Source organism: Coccinella septempunctata, chromosome 3 (genome assembly GCF_907165205.1).
Source record: "Coccinella septempunctata chromosome 3, icCocSept1.1, whole genome shotgun sequence".
In the NCBI taxonomy this organism is placed as follows: domain Eukaryota; kingdom Metazoa; phylum Arthropoda; class Insecta; order Coleoptera; family Coccinellidae; genus Coccinella; species Coccinella septempunctata.
The window spans coordinates 42,859,821-42,877,782 of NC_058191.1; the positions used below are offsets into that span (position 1 = coordinate 42,859,821).

Here is a 17,962-nt window from a genome sequence, read left to right on the forward strand (position 1 = left end):
GAACGACTTCCAGAAGGATCGCCTTACCTTGTTCTGTTCGTTCACGAAGAAACCGTCTCCTTCGCATCTGTTCATTCGACGAAAGAGGCTCTTTTTCGCTATAAGTATACCTGAAAAAGAGACAATCACGTATTGGAATAGATATCTCGAAAATTTGAAATTTGTAAAAAATTCGAAAATTTGAAATTTCTCAAAAATTTGAAATTTCTCAAAAATTTGAAATTTCTCAAAAATTTGAAATTTCTCAAAAATTTGAAATTTCTCAAAAATTTGAAATTTCTTGAAAATTTGAAATTTCTTGAAAATTTGAAATTTCTCGAAAGTTTGAAATTTCTCAAAAATTTGAAATTTTTCAAAAATTTGAAATTTTTCAAAAATTTGAATTATCTCGAAAAATTCGACAAATTCGATGTACTCAAGGAGAAAAATCTAAAAATTACTGATTCATTCCTCACCAGTAAAAGGTACTACCGAAATTTGAAAGTTTCACGATAGAATTCGAACTGAAAGCGGTTCCAGATCACTCACCTGGCGTTTGAATTCCCCCTATGAACTTATGACCAGAGAAATATATGGCATCTTTGTTGGCATTGGCACCTTCCTCGACGCCAGGCACTACCGGGTTCATGTCCACGTTGATGGAAGGCGCCGCGTTGTTGTAATCCCAAAAAGAGAGCGCACCGTATTGATGCAGAAGAATGGTACAGGCAACATCATCCGTGATTATCCCGGTCACGTTTGACGCTACTGAGAAACAGCCGATCATCAGTCTGTTGAAGTTCTGGTGGAATTTAAGTTGGTTTTCTAAGTACTGAAGATCCAGGAAGCCTTCCTTGGTTTCTCTGATCCTTATCATCTGAGGAAATTGAATGTTGATTGTTTCGAAGGAAGGAATTGAAGAATAGGCACAAAAATTGAATTTTTATAGGAGAGATTTTATTTGGTCTTCAAAATACAGACGAAATGATAAATCCATCAAAAAGAATAACCATACTCACTTCTGCACCTGCTTCCTGCCATAAAAGGATATTATCTTGATGCTCGCTGGGACCAGTGAAAACAACAGGTTGTTCCCTGAGGTCCAGGGCACTTATTATCTTCTTTATGGCGTCTGAACAACCATGGCCAGTGAATATCACAGCATCGTCGTCATTTGCATTCACCGAGTTCTTGATCAGCTCCCTGGCTTCTTGTCTGAAAGATGAAACGAGTGTCAAAATCGGAAGTTGGTGTTGAAAATACCATCCCTACTATTCACCATCAAGCCAGAACGTTCAACGTCAACAATATTTTCTTCGACAATCCGAGCGAGTGTATACTCATAACTTCCGTACTATTTATAAATGAAATATTTACACAAAATCGGAACACAAGAGTGTATGTATTCTCGGAAGGTTTTTTTCGATGTTGGATTTCGAAATTTCTTTAAAAATAACAGAACGATGGCAATGAAACGTAAATAGCTGTTATGAACATGAAAACGAAGAACATGTTGTGAATACCTTCATAATCGATACAATTATGTCTCAATGAGTTCCTGTATTTATCTTGATTTATGAGACTGTTTAGTTCTCAACGTTTTTTTTTAAGTTTAGGAATGGAAGGATGAATTTGATATGAATGTCATCCGTTTATATATCAAGAAAATATTTTAAGGTCATTAGATATGTTTTGTCATTATTTTTCATGTTAAAGGTGGGTTAAAAATTAACATTAAAGCGAAGATAATAATTATAAACTAACTCTTTTTTGTTGGGCACCTTTTTTTCGAGAATTAATCGATTTTTAACCAACCCAATTTTGAATATAGTTGCTCTTAAAATTTCTCAGCGATAAGATGAAGGAAGTGCTTCGAACAATGCACGAATTTAATTCATTGAAACCCAAGTTTATACGGTCGCATTACTTGAGCATTCCTGCCCTTGGCACGAATATTTCCAGAGACTGTGCCATGAAATTGATATTTTATTCACAACAACGAGCAACAATACAATTTATTACAATTTCATACGGTGCTGTTTGTTCGAACTTGAATTATGCGGATATCGATGGGTAAAACTGGACATTATGTGGTTTGAAATTCGCACAGTTGGTGAAACTGTAATAAATTTCAAAAATTTGAGTCCGTAGAATAAACCATTGGCAGATAGAAGCTGCAAGCAGTTAATTTTCATTCCACCACATCTGAAATTTACATATAACTGAGGTAGTGAGCTGATCAACGCAGGATAGCTATTTCATCTATTTTCACAGAAGAAGGAACTCACAAAAAGACAAGGGAAAGTTCTTGAATTAATGTGGCCGATTCATAATTGAACTTGAAACAGATTATACGAAATGAGTTTTTGAACTACGACACGTGTTTCGCTATCAGAATAGCATCTTTAGCTGGATACTATTGAAAAAACCTGAAGGTGTCAAGTCTGGGGAGCTTCGTGGCCATTCAATCGGCACTCTCCTATACCAATCCATTTCTCTTGTAGATGATCAGTGACTCACAGATCACAATGTGGCCGTGTTCAAATCTATGTCAGTATTTTCGACTGACATCGAACATGTTCTGTCAATGACACAAGATCATAGAATTGGAATTGTTTTTCTCCGGAAAGTCTCTTCTTACACACTTTCTACTGAAAAAAGGTCGAAAAAAGACACACAAATAATTTTTATGCGATATGTCTTATGTAAACGACACCAGCTATGAACGTCAGCTCAAGTGACAGGGATTTATGGTTATATCTCGAGGTCGCTCGATTTCTTCCGAGGCCGTTCATGGAGTGACTCTTTCTCTCCCATCGTTGAGCATTGAAGTTCCCGATAAAGTGCATGCTAATTTACGTGGGTGGTGAAATATTGCTCTTTCATAGAAGTCGAGTCGCAAAGGTCGCAAATAAATCCCCTATGCTCAATGCGAGGCTCTGGATTTTTTTCCCGTGGAATTGCGGGAATACGATGATGAGGTCGATCGAGTCTTTTAGCACTCTTTGTTGCCGCTGCTTCCGGTTGTTATTTCCTTGGCTTCGGCGACATCTTCGAGGTTTAAACCGCGACCTTGACGTTATTTTCGTTTTTGTAGAGGAGAGATTGTTTTAGTCGTCGACGTGTGTGGGTTGTGTTTTATGGGTTGTCCGAAGCCCGGTAGGCAAGAAATTAAACTCACTTGTTGATTTGTCCTAGACGCAGAAGTGATTGATTTTTGTAGGTTTCAAATGCGTGAAAATGTGGGAAATGGGAAAGTAAAGGATTTCGCCTGATTGCTGAGACTCTATTGGAATGTCTTTATTCGCACAACTCCAAAACTACCTCGGTTCTGTCAGTAGAATACTAGAAGAGTATTCAACAAATGTTCCTCATGATATGGTCAAAGATTATAGCTCTTTAATCTTTGGATAAGGTGTTTAAATCCATCAGACGTTTGGAATCTTGTACATTTTTTCTATCCAGTTTTCGGCTTTTGAGATCAAGGGTGAGGAATTTTATTATAGATTTAGTTCAGTTTCTCAAGAGTTAAGAAAGATCTGAAGCGCAAACGACTGAAAAAAACATCTCTGTGTAGCTGTTTCCAAAGCGTCATTGATGATATGATATCTCACAATGTTGGCCATGTTACTATCATACAGTTTGACTACCACGCATCAGAACTAATGTCATTACGACTACGCATCTCCAGAACTACGGCTCACTGGAACTAAGTTACAGTAGAACTACTGGCTGATATGGGAGTGCCGAAAGAAACTCAATGAAAAAGTCAAGACAAGCAAGGTCTCTTTAGGAAAATATGAAGGCAACACACTCGCCACAAAGGGAGTACAAATGCCACTTATTGGACCAGAGTCTTTTTGTGGTAGGTACATATATGACAATGCACTTATAAGAAAGATTTTTTGAGAGTTTTTGAGAGTTTATAAGAAACCAAAACAGATACACTCTGGAGGAATCTTCCAGGAATGGATTCCAAAAAGTTCCTTCGTTATTTTGAAACTGCGAGATCCAAGAAGTATTTGGATCTGAGTAGGAATAGTTACGCTTTCTCTCTGGCTTCCTCACTTTGTGGCCTTACGAAGCTTATGATGAGAATTGGTCATCAGAAACTGACGAGTGTAGATTCTGTGGAAACGATGAGGAAATTCCAGATCACCTGGTTACAGAATGCCTCGCCAATCCAAGGGGGATTAGCCTTCTTGAAACCCTCTCAGCAGAGACAACTCAGATTGTCTCTGCCTCTCAGATACTGGAGTTCATTGGAACTTTGAAGGGCCAGCTGTAGATGGCGCAGTTGTAAGAACAGCTCTAATGGGAGCCACAATATACCTTAAGGTCGTAGTGAAATGTAATTCCCCTACCAAACTATAACTATGTGGAAATATTGTTTCAGATGTCAGAAGCACGTGTACCTCTTTTTGAACCGTGTTTTAGAAGAAGACATCGGCCTTATTTAACAGTCTTTTTAGTGGTAAATGTGTAGTGAAAAAGAAAATATATCCGAAACCGAACGAAAGTTATCTTCTTCAACCTTCGCGCGGGGGAAAAACCCAGCGCGATCGATAAACTACCGTGTGTTTATCTGGGCGTCATTACGGCACTCAATAATGAAAGTATTATGTACGTCGTACGCCTCGGATTCCCAGAATCGCGATTATATATTGGACGTACTCGTTTCGAGCCAGCGGCCGGAATCGGACAAGAAAATTTCCGAGAAAACCGATTTTGGGCGGTATCAGCCGATGGGGGGAAGGACCCCGAGCGCGATTACGCCCGAAAATGGATTATAATTAGGGATTATAAATCTCGAGAGTGCGTACGACGAACCGCGAACCGAATCGAGGCTGCTTCGAAGGTTTTTTTGTCGTTTTCGAACATCTGTTGTATATTACTATTATATTACTATAGAACCAAACAAAATTTCAATGTCGAAATATTTAATTACTCAATATATTCTCCTCTTAATTTGATACATTTATTACAGCGAACCTGCAACGTCTCTAGACCTTTCAAAAAAATGTTTCTTCTTGCTCTGCAAACCAGACTTCCACAGCTTTTATTATCTCCTCGTTGGAAGAAAATTTACGACCTTTTAAACTTTTTTTCAGTTGAGGAAAGAGATGATAGTCGGATGGAGCCAAATTTAGTGAAAAAGGGGGGAGTTCTAGTAATTCAAACCCTAAATCACGAACTTTTGCATGGCAACATGAGGTTTGTGTGCAAGGGCGTTGTCCTGTAAAAACAAAACATCTTTGGATAGCTTTCCGCGTCTTTCCTCTTCAATTTTTTCCCGTAAAGTAGTGAGTAATGTCGAATTGTAATCTCCGGTTATTGTTCTACCCTTATCCAAAAAATCCATCATGATTACTCCATGGTAATCCCAAAAAAACCGAAGCAAGAACTTTTCCAGCAGATTTTTGGACACGAAACTTCTTAAGCCTTGGAGAACCAGAGTGTCACTATTCCATCGATTGTTGCTTTGTTTCTGGATCGTAGAAATGTACCCAAGTCTCATCCATAGCAACAATTCGGTTTAAGAAGTCTACATCGTTTTCAAATCGAGCACAGATCGAACGCGATGCTTCTACCCTTGCACGCTTTTGGTCCACATTCAAACATTTGGGGATCCATTTTGCAGCAATTTTTCTCATGTCCAAATTGACGTGAACTATTTGATGAACGCGTTCGTATGGAATATTCAGTGCTTCAGATATCCGTTTTAGCCCAATTCGACGGTCTGATAAAATCATGTCATGAACTGCATCGATATTTTCGGGGACTGACACAGAAACTGGCCTTCCTGATCGGTCATCATCTTCAATGGAAAATTTACCTCTTTCGAAGCTTGCAGTCCAATTTTTCACGGTCGTATACGAAGGATATTGATCACCCCAGAGTATTGAGCGTATCTTAGTAAATCTGCTTACCTCTTAACCCTTTGAAATACAGGTACTTGATGATGGCTCGATACTCCAATTTTTCGATTTTCACAATTTCGGTGGACATCTTCTTTCTTTTAATTTATTGCGTAACTCTGGTTTACTTTTTTGACCTCAAACTTCACACTGACTCTTCTAATGACTTATTGTTCGTTGCTATGGTAACGCTAACTAGATTTCAATGCATTCACCTATATTGGAAGCTTTTAAACAACGATTCATCGATTTCAATGAATAAAACTTTTTATATTCCATTGATCAATTTCAAATCCTTGAAATAAGTTGGATCAAGAATTGGGAATGGAGTCTAATCCATTGGCACTTGATTTGTATACCAAATTTCGTCGATTTAGCTGATTAACCGACTTTAATAGTCATTTTTTCGAAATCGACAAAACGTAAGCTGTGATAATTTCTCTGATTTTTTTCGTCTATGATTTTAAAGGAGAATAGGCTCCACGATCAAAAATTGAGCACCATCCTTCTTCCTCCTATTTTGATGGTTGGAAATGAAACATGTAAACAAAATTCGAATAATATTTTCATGATCCATAAAACTCATAACGTTTCTCCATTAAGATAACGACTTGTACGATACCTTCAATTGCACGACTTTAACCAACTATTGAGTAACGAGAATTCGCAATAATTTTTCCATTCAGGTATTTTTCTTCCATTCAGAACAATTCCATATCCTCTCCAACGAACCCATTAGTGAAATTCATGCATAAGATCTATTCGATATCTCGTGTATTTTCCAAGAATATCTTCTTATCACTTATCTCACAGCGAAATAATAAAGGTATGAGAGAACGTCATAGGTGAATCCGGTAAAAACTGAATTTAACCTTTAAATAATCAAATAGATCGACGTTCAAGGATTCAACTGAGCAAATGCAGGGCACTTTGAGATAGTTTACAAAGGAACGTCCTATTTTTTATCGGTTTTCCATTGCCTTGAGACGTCATGTGTTCATTCACAGAATATCCCAATCCAATTATTATGATCGTATCGAGATGTGCGTGAATTTATTCGATATTGAAAACGAAAGTGTGCGTACTCAATTGGGTTTTCTTAGAAGCAATAGCAGCCGTTCAATCAATTACATTCAGCCTCTTATAAATATGTTATAACGGTTTCGAAACAATGACTGATTATTATAAATTATCTCAGTTTCTAGGAATAACACGAAAGGTTGTATAAATCAACTAGAAACCGTTCGTATATTTAACACTAACCATCTCTTTAAGACCAACGGTAGTGTGCTTCATTCCAGGATGTTTGGTCCTTTTCAATATCAACTAGATGCTGAATTACTCCTTTCGTTTAATCTTAACACGCTGGATAATTTTTTTATCACTAAATCATACAATTTTTATATTCACCTGAAGGATGTGGATTGTAACGATGTTATGCTCGTGGTAGAATGGGTATTTCCATAGCAGGGAAGGACTTCGCGTAGAATGTACTCCTCGATGAATTGAAGAGATCTACCAGCTGCTGCATAGTCACAATACACAACTGAAAAAAAAAATCGGAATTAGAGAAAAGAATTAAAAATATAATTTATTAATATTCCATTTGAAATTGTCCCTCAGAGTACAACAAAAAACGGTGGAATGCACATGGCTATAGGTTCTTGAGCACTCAATATTCGTCAATAAAAAAAAATCTTCGCTGGCGGAAGAATGTTGTTTTGACTTGGATTGGATCGTTGTTTTGAATTCCTTCAAAATTCTGAAGTTCTCTGATACATCTCGAGGTTTTTGAGATTACCGGTGAAGCGGTGGATGATATTTTCATCTCATCCTGATAGATGGGAATTCACGAATGCAGGCCAGCATTTATTCAAATTTGAGACGAATTACAAAGAGATCCACTTTTGAAATAACTCGGAATTGAGTCAAAATAATGTAATTTACATATCTGGAAATAGCATTTAGTCACACTCACATATATTATCATAAAGCATGGGAGATAATAATAATGTACCCGAGGATTTCAGTTTCATTTAGAAACCACAAGTTTATGAAAGGAGCACGTGTCATAATGGTATTTAAACTGTTCTTTATTTATGGTTCTCTATGATAACCCAATATTATTGTTCTGTTATTGTTTCATGATCATGGGATCGCTTGTTCTTGTTACCTTTCCCAATCTACCGTGCATAAAATAAAAGATTAGAATAAGAAAAATGAGAAGTAAGAATAAACCCACATTATCATATTATCTGAGATCAGACATTTCCTAAATCCTCGTCAGTTGTTTGTTCAAAAAACCATCCTTGAGATCAATGAAATTTCACGAGATATACAATCTAAACAAAAGCATAAACAACTTCTGTATTTTCTTTGACGAAATTTTTCCACACCTTCGATATGCTGCTTCTCAATCATCAATCAGCCACAGCATGAACGATTTCATTTTTGCATAGATTGTTTGACATACATATCAAACGAAAGTCATAACTTCTATCGTCTAATTACCATAATTATGCATAATTTCTGCGATTATTGTTTGTTGTATTGAATCCTGCGATCTTTATTCGACCTCAGGCTAGCTACTTATGTAAGAGGTGCTTAGATATGGAAATTATAATGTATTCTGTTTTATCGTCCGATATCTTATGCGAACTGTACCCTGTCTGATCTCTTATGTTGAAATTCAGTCGATAAAGTGTTGACTCGTCGAGATATCGACTTGGCTCATCGTTTTTAGTATTAGATTCAATACTAAATCTCTGAACTATAGTCATTAGGCTTTCAGTCGATAGAAAGTCGAAGAATAGTTCATAACTGGAGTCAGAATCACTCATGACACACCTAACATTGATTTTCCTTCTATCGTACTGGAATAAAAAATGTAATAATTTAGTTACATAGTTTCACATTTCGTCCAAGTGGTTATACTCCAAAAAGGATTTCTGCGTACGTAGCTCTCTGATCACGAAAGCTGATATAAACGACCTCAAATTCTGAGAGTCAATAGTTCATTGTTAACTGACTCAGATGTTTGCGAAATAATTTCAGATCATTAGCATCCAAGAGAAAACAGACCTGATACGAATTTTCAGGTGCTAATGGGCACGGTGTCATAAATATTTTTAAAGCTTTCTCATAGGCGTGTTCGAGTCATTTGAATAAGGTGTAAGACAGCGCTCGGTGAATTAAACGTGGCTGGTAGGTAAATCATAAAAATTTTGATGGTATCAGATGGCCTGCAGTAAAGTCTGCATCGAAAAGTAATAGTCCATGAACTTTAAACGAGATTTGTTGTTTTAAGAGACAAGACGTTGAAGAAAGGAAGTAATGTGCAATGAAGAAAGCGTATGTTTTTGTATTTTACGATTATCGCCACTATTTCTGTACTGGTTTTATTCGTTGTTTTTGGTAGGCTTCGATTTGTCTCGGTATAATCAATTTTATCGTTTATTTGGCTACATAAGCCTATAAAACATGTATAGTAAAGATTGTTAAATTATTCCTTCAATTACTAGGTTTCTTATTTGAGTTTTTTCTCATAAATGTCTGTACACGAAAAGATTTTATGAGAGAGTTGTACATATTTGATGCTTTTTTCAACCCAAAGAACTTTCAATAGTCTAAGGGGTATCATTATATTCTTAAACAGCAGCCTTGATTCCCATAAAAACCCTTGAAGAGTTTATTTTTGGTTGCAATGTAAAAAAAATTTACCGCATTCAAAAATTTCCATTTATCATAAATTATCACAAATTGATATTATATAACAAATATCGCGATATAATCTAAATTGGTACCTATCGATTTCCGCGATAGAGTTTCCATAATGAAAAGGCAAATAAATCGATAGATTGACTGAACATAAGAAAGGTAAACATCGTTAACACGTGTAAAAATGGAAATAGCCTTCTGATTAGATAAGGGGAATTAAATTTTCGTGTTCGAACGGAGCTTTATAATCCTGTTTTCGGACAAAATGTCTGAGTAGAAGTTTTCGAGGAGAACATAATATTTACTTCGATATATCACCTGCGTGAAGATATCATTGAAACGTTTAAACAGTGATATCTGGCGTTTCAGTTTTGCGATTCATCGGTATACGCTAATTTTGTTGGGGAGAGAAGTGAGGGTGGAAAATTGGCTGATTTAGAGGGTCCAGACCGAAAAAAGCCCAAGAAATTTGAGATTTTGGACTCTAACAAATCCAGGTCGGTTTGACAATACTGAGAAGTAGTATATCAAACAGAGTTCTCCCTCACTGGATGACATAACGATATTTCATCCAGTGAGGGAGAACTCTCTTTGATATACTACTTTCAGAAAAGAGATTCACCTGGCCTACTGGTATGTTTACTTGTAATGGAACGTTTTGCTGTTACCAGAAGTCTAAACGTACGTCGTTACACTTCCGACAATTTCAACATAGGGTGAGGTAAGGCCATCTTTTTTCAAAAGCCGGAAACTCATTTCAATTCCACTCTATGAAGACCATATTGAAGCGAAAGTAGATGTTCTTCATCGTTCAATGTGGACAGGTCGAATTCAATAAAAAATTGAATCTATTTCGATTGAATGAGGGAGTTCAATCACTCTGCTCGAAAATTCCATGGGTGACCTTTTCGTTACTAGCCAATCAGTCTCTAATTATAGTTTTCACAGTGATAAATGTTCAGATCCGAATGGGAGTCATTTTAACAGGTGCATAAACTCAAAACGGGCATGATCTAATTAAATTTCCTCAGATTTATCTTAGACGCAGACGTTAGTCTGCATCGTGACCTTAACCTGATATGTTAATGAATTCAATTGAATGAAAGTAACCACTCTCCTATATCTCCTCATAGCCCACGTTATCTGATCGCAACGTGCGAGCCCTATAATTATAGTCCACCAAATAATCGCCCTTTTTCTATTTCGCTGCATGTTCTAGATACAGTTGTTCAGGAAATTCGACATCGAACATAAATCACCGTGTTATTTAGGATAATGTACCTACTTTCAGAATCTAATAAAGAGATTCGATTATAAAAACTGTATTGAGTCAGTATGAAACAAGTGACGCATTTAAAAAAATAATAAACATAATGATAGAAGACTAGACAACGCCCATTATACCATCCGTACCATTACCAATTGTTGGTGGAACTCCTGAACATCCTGTATAAAACCAGGACGATGCCGATCTCTGATAGATACCGAATAACGGTGTACCGAGGAGATCCTTGTAGTAAACTACTTTTGTTGCAGTTGTAGGTCTTTTAAAGAGACAATTATCGAATACGGCTCTAGGGCAAGAAGTTATGCCGTATAGTAGCTTATATGGAAGCTTTATCAACTCGTTTTGCGGGTCAACAGATCCAATGGATCTGATTTACTGGTTTTTAGACGAAGAATTAGGCCTTACTCTATGGTCATGATGGATGGATGGGTGGTATATAAGAGATTTATTGGTATCGTTAAAGGGGAAATTGTTTCAAACAATTTCTGGTGAATGGATTTTGGCCATGAGGTCTCGAAACAACAAGAAGATTCCGTTTTTAATCGTTCCAAAGTTGCATTCATAAATTTCCAATTGCGTACGACTGCGAAACGCAAACAGAGAAGTTGTTGAAATTGATACTCGAATCAAAAAGCCATAACCATTACTTCCGAGGTATCGTTAATGAAAACGACTTTGTTTACCGAGTTTCTAAGATTGTTTGGATTGAAGGTTCAACATTTATTGGCAATGCTTTCGCAACGCTCGTAGAAACTGCTGACTGACGTTCTTGTCTGATCGGTCCTTCTTTTTACGCAGTGTTACAGTCGTTGTAAGATTCTCGAACACAAGAAATACGAAAATTACAATGCCCTCACAAACATCTCGGAAAAAATCGCCACTAATGATTTTTCTGAAAAATATTGATTATACAGAAACACGAATTTCACAATCATATAATTCCAGTGTGCCAATTTTTTATGGTGACTTTTAGAGAACCAGTCTTTCGTGAAATACCGGACTTGTGCTGTATTCAAATCGATTTCCTCGTGCATCCATCAGAAGTCGATTGGAGAATTCCCGTCTGAAACTCAGCCGTTTGGTCGCGCGAAAAAGCTCGCAGTTTGAAACCAGTTCAGGTCAATAAACAATACACATACACCCAAATAAAAGTTTGTTTCAAGGTCGACCGGGTCGAACAACAAATTCTTCCGAAACCGTACTAACGCTCTGACCACGTGAAGGCGTCATTTACGTTTCGATAAAGACGAGTAAAAAAGTCAGTCATTATGGGGAACATGAGAACCGAATTTGTATACCGAGCGAAAAAAGTTGATGGAGTTATTTGTAGAAATTGGATTTTTTTTGGGAGGAACTAGGTAATGATTGAGGTGAATTGTACAGTCTGCAAATACGTATTTTCGAGTCTTTTTCGAAGGCCATATTTCGAGTCGATTATCTTCCAGGAAAATTATAGTAGATCTGAATGTGATACATATTCTGAAAGAGCAACTCTTCTTGTCATAAATCTGAGAATTTCATCCATTCCGGTACAGCCGTTCGGTCTTGAGGAAGTTTTAACTGAACCCAACTTTTTGGAAATTTTTCGAAGGTCATCTTTAGAGTGATTTATCTTCCAGGAAAATTATCGTAGATCTAAATGTGATACATATTCTGAAAGAGCATCTCTTCTTATATGACATCTGAGAACTTAATCCATTTCGGCACAACCGTTCTATCTTGAGGATGTTTCAACTTAACCCAACTTTTTGGGAATTTTTTGAAGGTCCACTTTAGAGTGATTTATTTTACAGGAAAATTATCGCAGATCTAAATGTGATACATATTCGGAAAGAGCAACTCTTCTAGTATACAATCTGAGAATTTCAATCATTTCGGCACCACCATTCGATCTTGAGAAAGTTTTAACTGAACCCAACTTTTTGGGAAGTTTTCGAAGGTTATCCTCAGAGTGATTTATCTTCCAGGAAAATTATCGTAGATCTAAATGTGATACATATTCTGAAAGAGCGACTCTTCTTGTATGAAATCTGAGAACTTCATACTTTTCGTCACAACCGTTCGGTCTTGACGAATTCTCAAGTGGAATTTGCAAAATTCAAAAGAAGGAAGATAGGCTTTCAAAATTGCTCGCAATAGGTTCAGCGTGTCCGCAAACCTATATTTTCATACCAAAATTTCAAATATCCGGCTCTGTTTAGGAGAAAATAATTTTTTTTGTTTTTCCACTTTTCATTTTCGAGTTGACTTCGAAGAGCTCTCTGGAGTACAATTCTCTATTGAATCATCAACTGTTGGGTTTTCTAGAATCTTTGAAACAAATTCTATGCACTCCATAACCTAGGGCAGTAATAGAACATACTGATTTTCAGACAGAGTAGCAAATAGGTCATTTTAGGGGGTCTAACCCCTTGCTCATTTTTGATCCAAAAAATACAAATTTTCGAAATCGAGGTTTGTGTTAAGGTGGAAGACTAGGCAATGCTGATTATATAATTGTAAATTCCAAATTGATCAGATGAATATAACTGGAGATATCGAAGATTGAAAATCAAATCTCCCCATTTCCACCATCCTGTATATTGTTGCCGTTACACCAATATTCGTAAGTCTTCTCGAATCTTCAGATACTCAAACGTCAACTCCAGGATCCTTCTAATCAGAACAACTTTGTAGCACAGCGGAATTCAATTGAATACTATCATTTTTCGATGATGCTGGGAATCTACTACTATTACAAGAAACTCAATACTATCATCCTGAATGGGACGCCTCTTTTACAGCAAATATTTGCCTTTTTTTTTCATTGACCGTGACACCATTGACACTGGACACCATTCGAAGCTAGATTGTTGAGCTTGTATCATTTTATGGTTAATGGTTTCTTCTTCGAAATCTTGTCTAGAATCTTCAAGTGGGTCGTCTCACTATTGATCTGTTTGTGGTTGGCGTTATGGCGTTACTTTCCTAACGCACCGTTAGCTTGCACAGACGATACGTCTCGAGAAGAGGAGTTTGAAAATTGGTCACTTCTCATTTTGTCAGAGATGTTTATATAAACGTCAACAAAAATGGGCTTTTTTGCAGTGCCACCCGGTGATTTCGTAAAAACTAAACTCAATTGAAGGATGAAAATTCAGGAAAGTCTGATTCGTCATTTCAAACACGAATGAAGTAGCGTCTGCAACGCTTCAAAAGGAATTCGTCATGAGCAAACATAGGCGTCGTATTTTCCAGGAAAATTGGATATTGATCACCTGAGGTTACCTCAGTTTTCACCACAGGACAATGATCCGAGCTTCGCACGCAAAGTTCGCTCATAAATGAAACTTCCATCCATTACTATTCGCCCTACATTTTCTCTATTCTGAACGGTGATCCAACGTGAGTTTTTCATCGTAAAATCTAGAAATTTTCAAGGTTTGATCCAAGATCGATATTTTGATGGAAAATAATCAAAATATGAACTCTCATCGATAATAACCCTGGGCGAATAACTTCTTGTTATTTCCAATGCAAATATAACCTATGATCCCAATAAAAATTTATCGACGTCCATAAACAAAAACACAAAGCGTCCTAGGAACTTTCGAAAAATTCGGAATACAGGAACACGAATGAAACCTCATAAAAGATCTCATTTATAACCTTTAAACAAGAAGAGCGAAGACGGGACGAATCTGATAATATACAATATTCGTTACGATTTATTCCGAGATAATACCAAGTGATTGTCTCTCGTATTTGGCAGATAAACAGTAGCGTACACATGAATTCGTGACCTACTTATAGATCAACAAAGCCGAATACGTCGATGACAGCATGAACAAGCGCGGAAATATACACGAAAGGGAACGATAACATTGTCGTAAAAAGAGCGAAAACAACTCTCGGGTATATTCAGAACTGGAACATTTGTACCACAACAACGGTCTTATCCAGTGCCAGATACGGAACGGCAGACCGAAAGGAGAGGAAAATTTTCGCCAAATTTTCCAAAGAATTTCGTATATACAGGGATATGGCGCACATGAAACAGTCGACCTGCTGAGCTCTCATGTCATCTATTCAAAGCTGAAAGATGTGCAGAAGAAAACACAGGTAGATAGACGAGAATAACAAGGTCACCCAGGAAGGCTAATCTGAGGGATTTGGAGAAAAGTAGGAAGAAGTCCTGCTGATTAAGTTTCCCTGAACATATGTGGATGAAGGTTACTGACCTCCCCAAGTGCATTCACGCCAGTCCCATATGTAATATAAGTCAGACCATCCTGTATGAGATATCAGCCTCAGAGTTTGGCAACAACAAATAGTCGGTTTATCACCGTTTTGTGCTCGCAACAGCACGAAAAGTACAAGTTGCGACGAACAATAACATCGTTTTACGATTTTGTTTATAATAAAATCATACGCGTGAACTTGGACAGGGAAATGTTTCCTGCAGAACGGAAGAAAAGAAATTATAATCAACATCCCCGTTAACCAATCGTTCATCCAACATCCAGATGGATTAACCAAGTGAATAGCGTATCTAATTACGGTGTCTAACTACGAATTCAATCCTCGTCAGCCAGACAGAATGGTGCCTATGCAATCGGCAGCGTTACTAAGCGCAATCCTCACTCAAGGACTCGTTTTATCAAATGTTTGGCCACATTTATCGTTAAACATACAAATATGCGGCATAACTGACAGCGAGACTTAAACCCACACAACCGGGCCGTCTTTTGCCAGCCACTACCGAAAAAAAACATCTCCGATCAGCTGTCAGAGGAGTATCATCGCACGAGTCGAATTTAGCATCGACAAAGAGTTATTTGTGAAGCGAAATTTAGGTTAATTGAATAGTTTCGATTGATACGCCAGCTAGCGTAATGGACCGTGCGGATGAGGAGAGTCTTCCTGACGGCGATAATGAGATGAAAGAGCGATTTTTTTCAGGGAACCGGAGAAATCCCGACATCTGGCCGATATAATTGGAATAATGGAAGGCACATTTGGAAAGGGAAGTGCCTTGACCCGGGAACAGCCGTGACAAAGGTTGGCAACGCTCAGAATGTACTTGGCAAATATGTCCGATTCGATTTTGTTGCTAGGAAGATGATGTATTGGAGATTCCCACCGCCGGCTTGTTTGAGCTTGATTGTGGATTATCGAATTTTCAGAATCACACAGCCAAGAAGTCTGCCACTGGGAAAATATAGAGTTACTTACGAGGAAGTGAGGTAGAAATTAGCAACTCATCCAATTTGACATATAAACACACAAATTTAGTACAGCCGATTGCAGAAAGACAAAATATAAATACCCCTCTAAAATAAAGAACCAGCTCTCACGATTATGCAATCCCTAAGTTTCGATTCTTCGAAAAAACGGTTTAAAATCAGTTTGGAATCGAAACAAAACTCGAAACTTGAAAGGATGCGAAAAATGACACGTCCCTGGTCGTTTTGAATGGTGAAAGCCCAGCCGAATGTTACGCCCATGACTGTGCCGTTCTCGATCTATCTTCGCACGCCCTTGTTAAAGTTAACCGAACACCGTAAACTCTATGGTAGCTTCTGATTACCTGAGAAATTTGGAATATTGCCCACTTTCGTCAATTTTTTTGAAATAATTCTGATCGTCGTTAGTCAAAGAGGAAAGCTTTGGTCGTAAAAGACATTCGTCAGTTTGCGACATATTATACCGAAAGTAAAACTTCGTGAAAATTCCATACAACAAACATGAAGTCACTTATTCCTTTTTTTTTCAATTTAGGCTATTTCTCGTGTTGGTCAAACTTCGAGGATCCCTATAACAAAAACGGGTTGTCCAAAATGTATGTTTGGTCTCTTTTGACGTAAGATTCAATGCTCTTCATCTATCATATCAAGCTTTTTTCGGAATTTTCAGTCCCATAGGAGATATGATCGAAAAACCGCGAAAATATCTCTTTTGGTGGACTCATTTTAGCCTTCTTTCCCATGCATAACTCTATCGAAAGGGAAAACGTAAGATATTCATATTGGAACATAACTTAAGCCATTCCAGCAATGTTTATAATTTTTTCATTATTGAACACTTGATGAAACTACAGACTAGATATTAAGCTGCTTCTGGACCATATATCATAGAATTTCAAAATTGACGACACTGTGGGATGTTACAAATATTTATGGGGACCCTGCATAATCAGTCACAAAAAACGCCAGCGTATTTCTGCAACCTTACCATGGAATCGCTGAACCTTTCCAATTTCCTCATTGTGATTCATCATTTTGATTTTTTCCATCTTATCTACGTATATCGCGCAACGGCTGTTTCCATTGTTTCAATTTATTTGCAGTCTACGTGTGTGAGTGTGTTTATGTGTGTAAACAAAATATGTAAAAATATTCAAATTCAGGTCTGAAGGTTTATGCGGTGATTTATATCCAAGCAAACGGATTGTTAGAATCATTTCCTTCTCGTTCGTTTGGTATTTCACTTTCAGACCTTTTTTTTTTGTTTTTTTTTTGGTCGAATATTCGTTTTTATCATTAAATTTTGGGTGAATGAATTGGAGTTTTCATTTCTGATGTAGATGTGGGAGGGAAAAAAGAAGCTACTGCAGGAGACAATCACTGCCAAAATTATAACCAGTCTTTCCACAATAACTGAGCAGTTCGTCTTCTTAACTCGTTGCGAAATGTGGGGAAATTTGAAATTCCTGTCGTTCCTTGAAAATGCTATTCCAATTGTCGATCTACCCAGAACTGCAGGTCTTGGCATCGTAATTACCGTTCAAAGAATCGGCCGACATTAATTGGCATGACGCGTTTGACTTAATGCTTAATAAGTAATTATACGTTTCAGCTAGACTTGCCGACGCTGTTCGAAAATATCGTACGATTCGAGAATCTGTGTCAACTATTCAAATGCCACGCGTTTTTATAGGAATAAATCGCACAGTGAGGTCGGTTTTCCTTGAATACAAATGTTTCGATTTCGTAATTGTACGTTGGTACGGTGGACTCAATTGGTGAGGCACATTTAGTGAATGGGCGTTAATGAAATAATGAAAGATTGAGTCTAGAGG

General features: G+C 37.3%; 1 protein-coding gene across 1 annotated transcript in view; it reads right to left on the reverse strand.

The window, feature by feature from the left end:
• LOC123309062 overlaps nucleotides 1-17,962 on the reverse strand; it is a 33,658-nt gene that overhangs the window by 5,298 nt on the left and 10,398 nt on the right. Inside the window, exons 2-5 of the mRNA XM_044891907.1 lie at nucleotides 7,308-7,443; nucleotides 999-1,194; nucleotides 529-856; nucleotides 28-110 (exon numbers count right to left, since the gene is read on the reverse strand). Coding sequence (XP_044747842.1) covers nucleotides 28-110; nucleotides 529-856; nucleotides 999-1,194; nucleotides 7,308-7,443 — 743 coding nt within the window. The remainder of the gene's footprint in view (nucleotides 1-27; nucleotides 111-528; nucleotides 857-998; nucleotides 1,195-7,307; nucleotides 7,444-17,962) is intronic.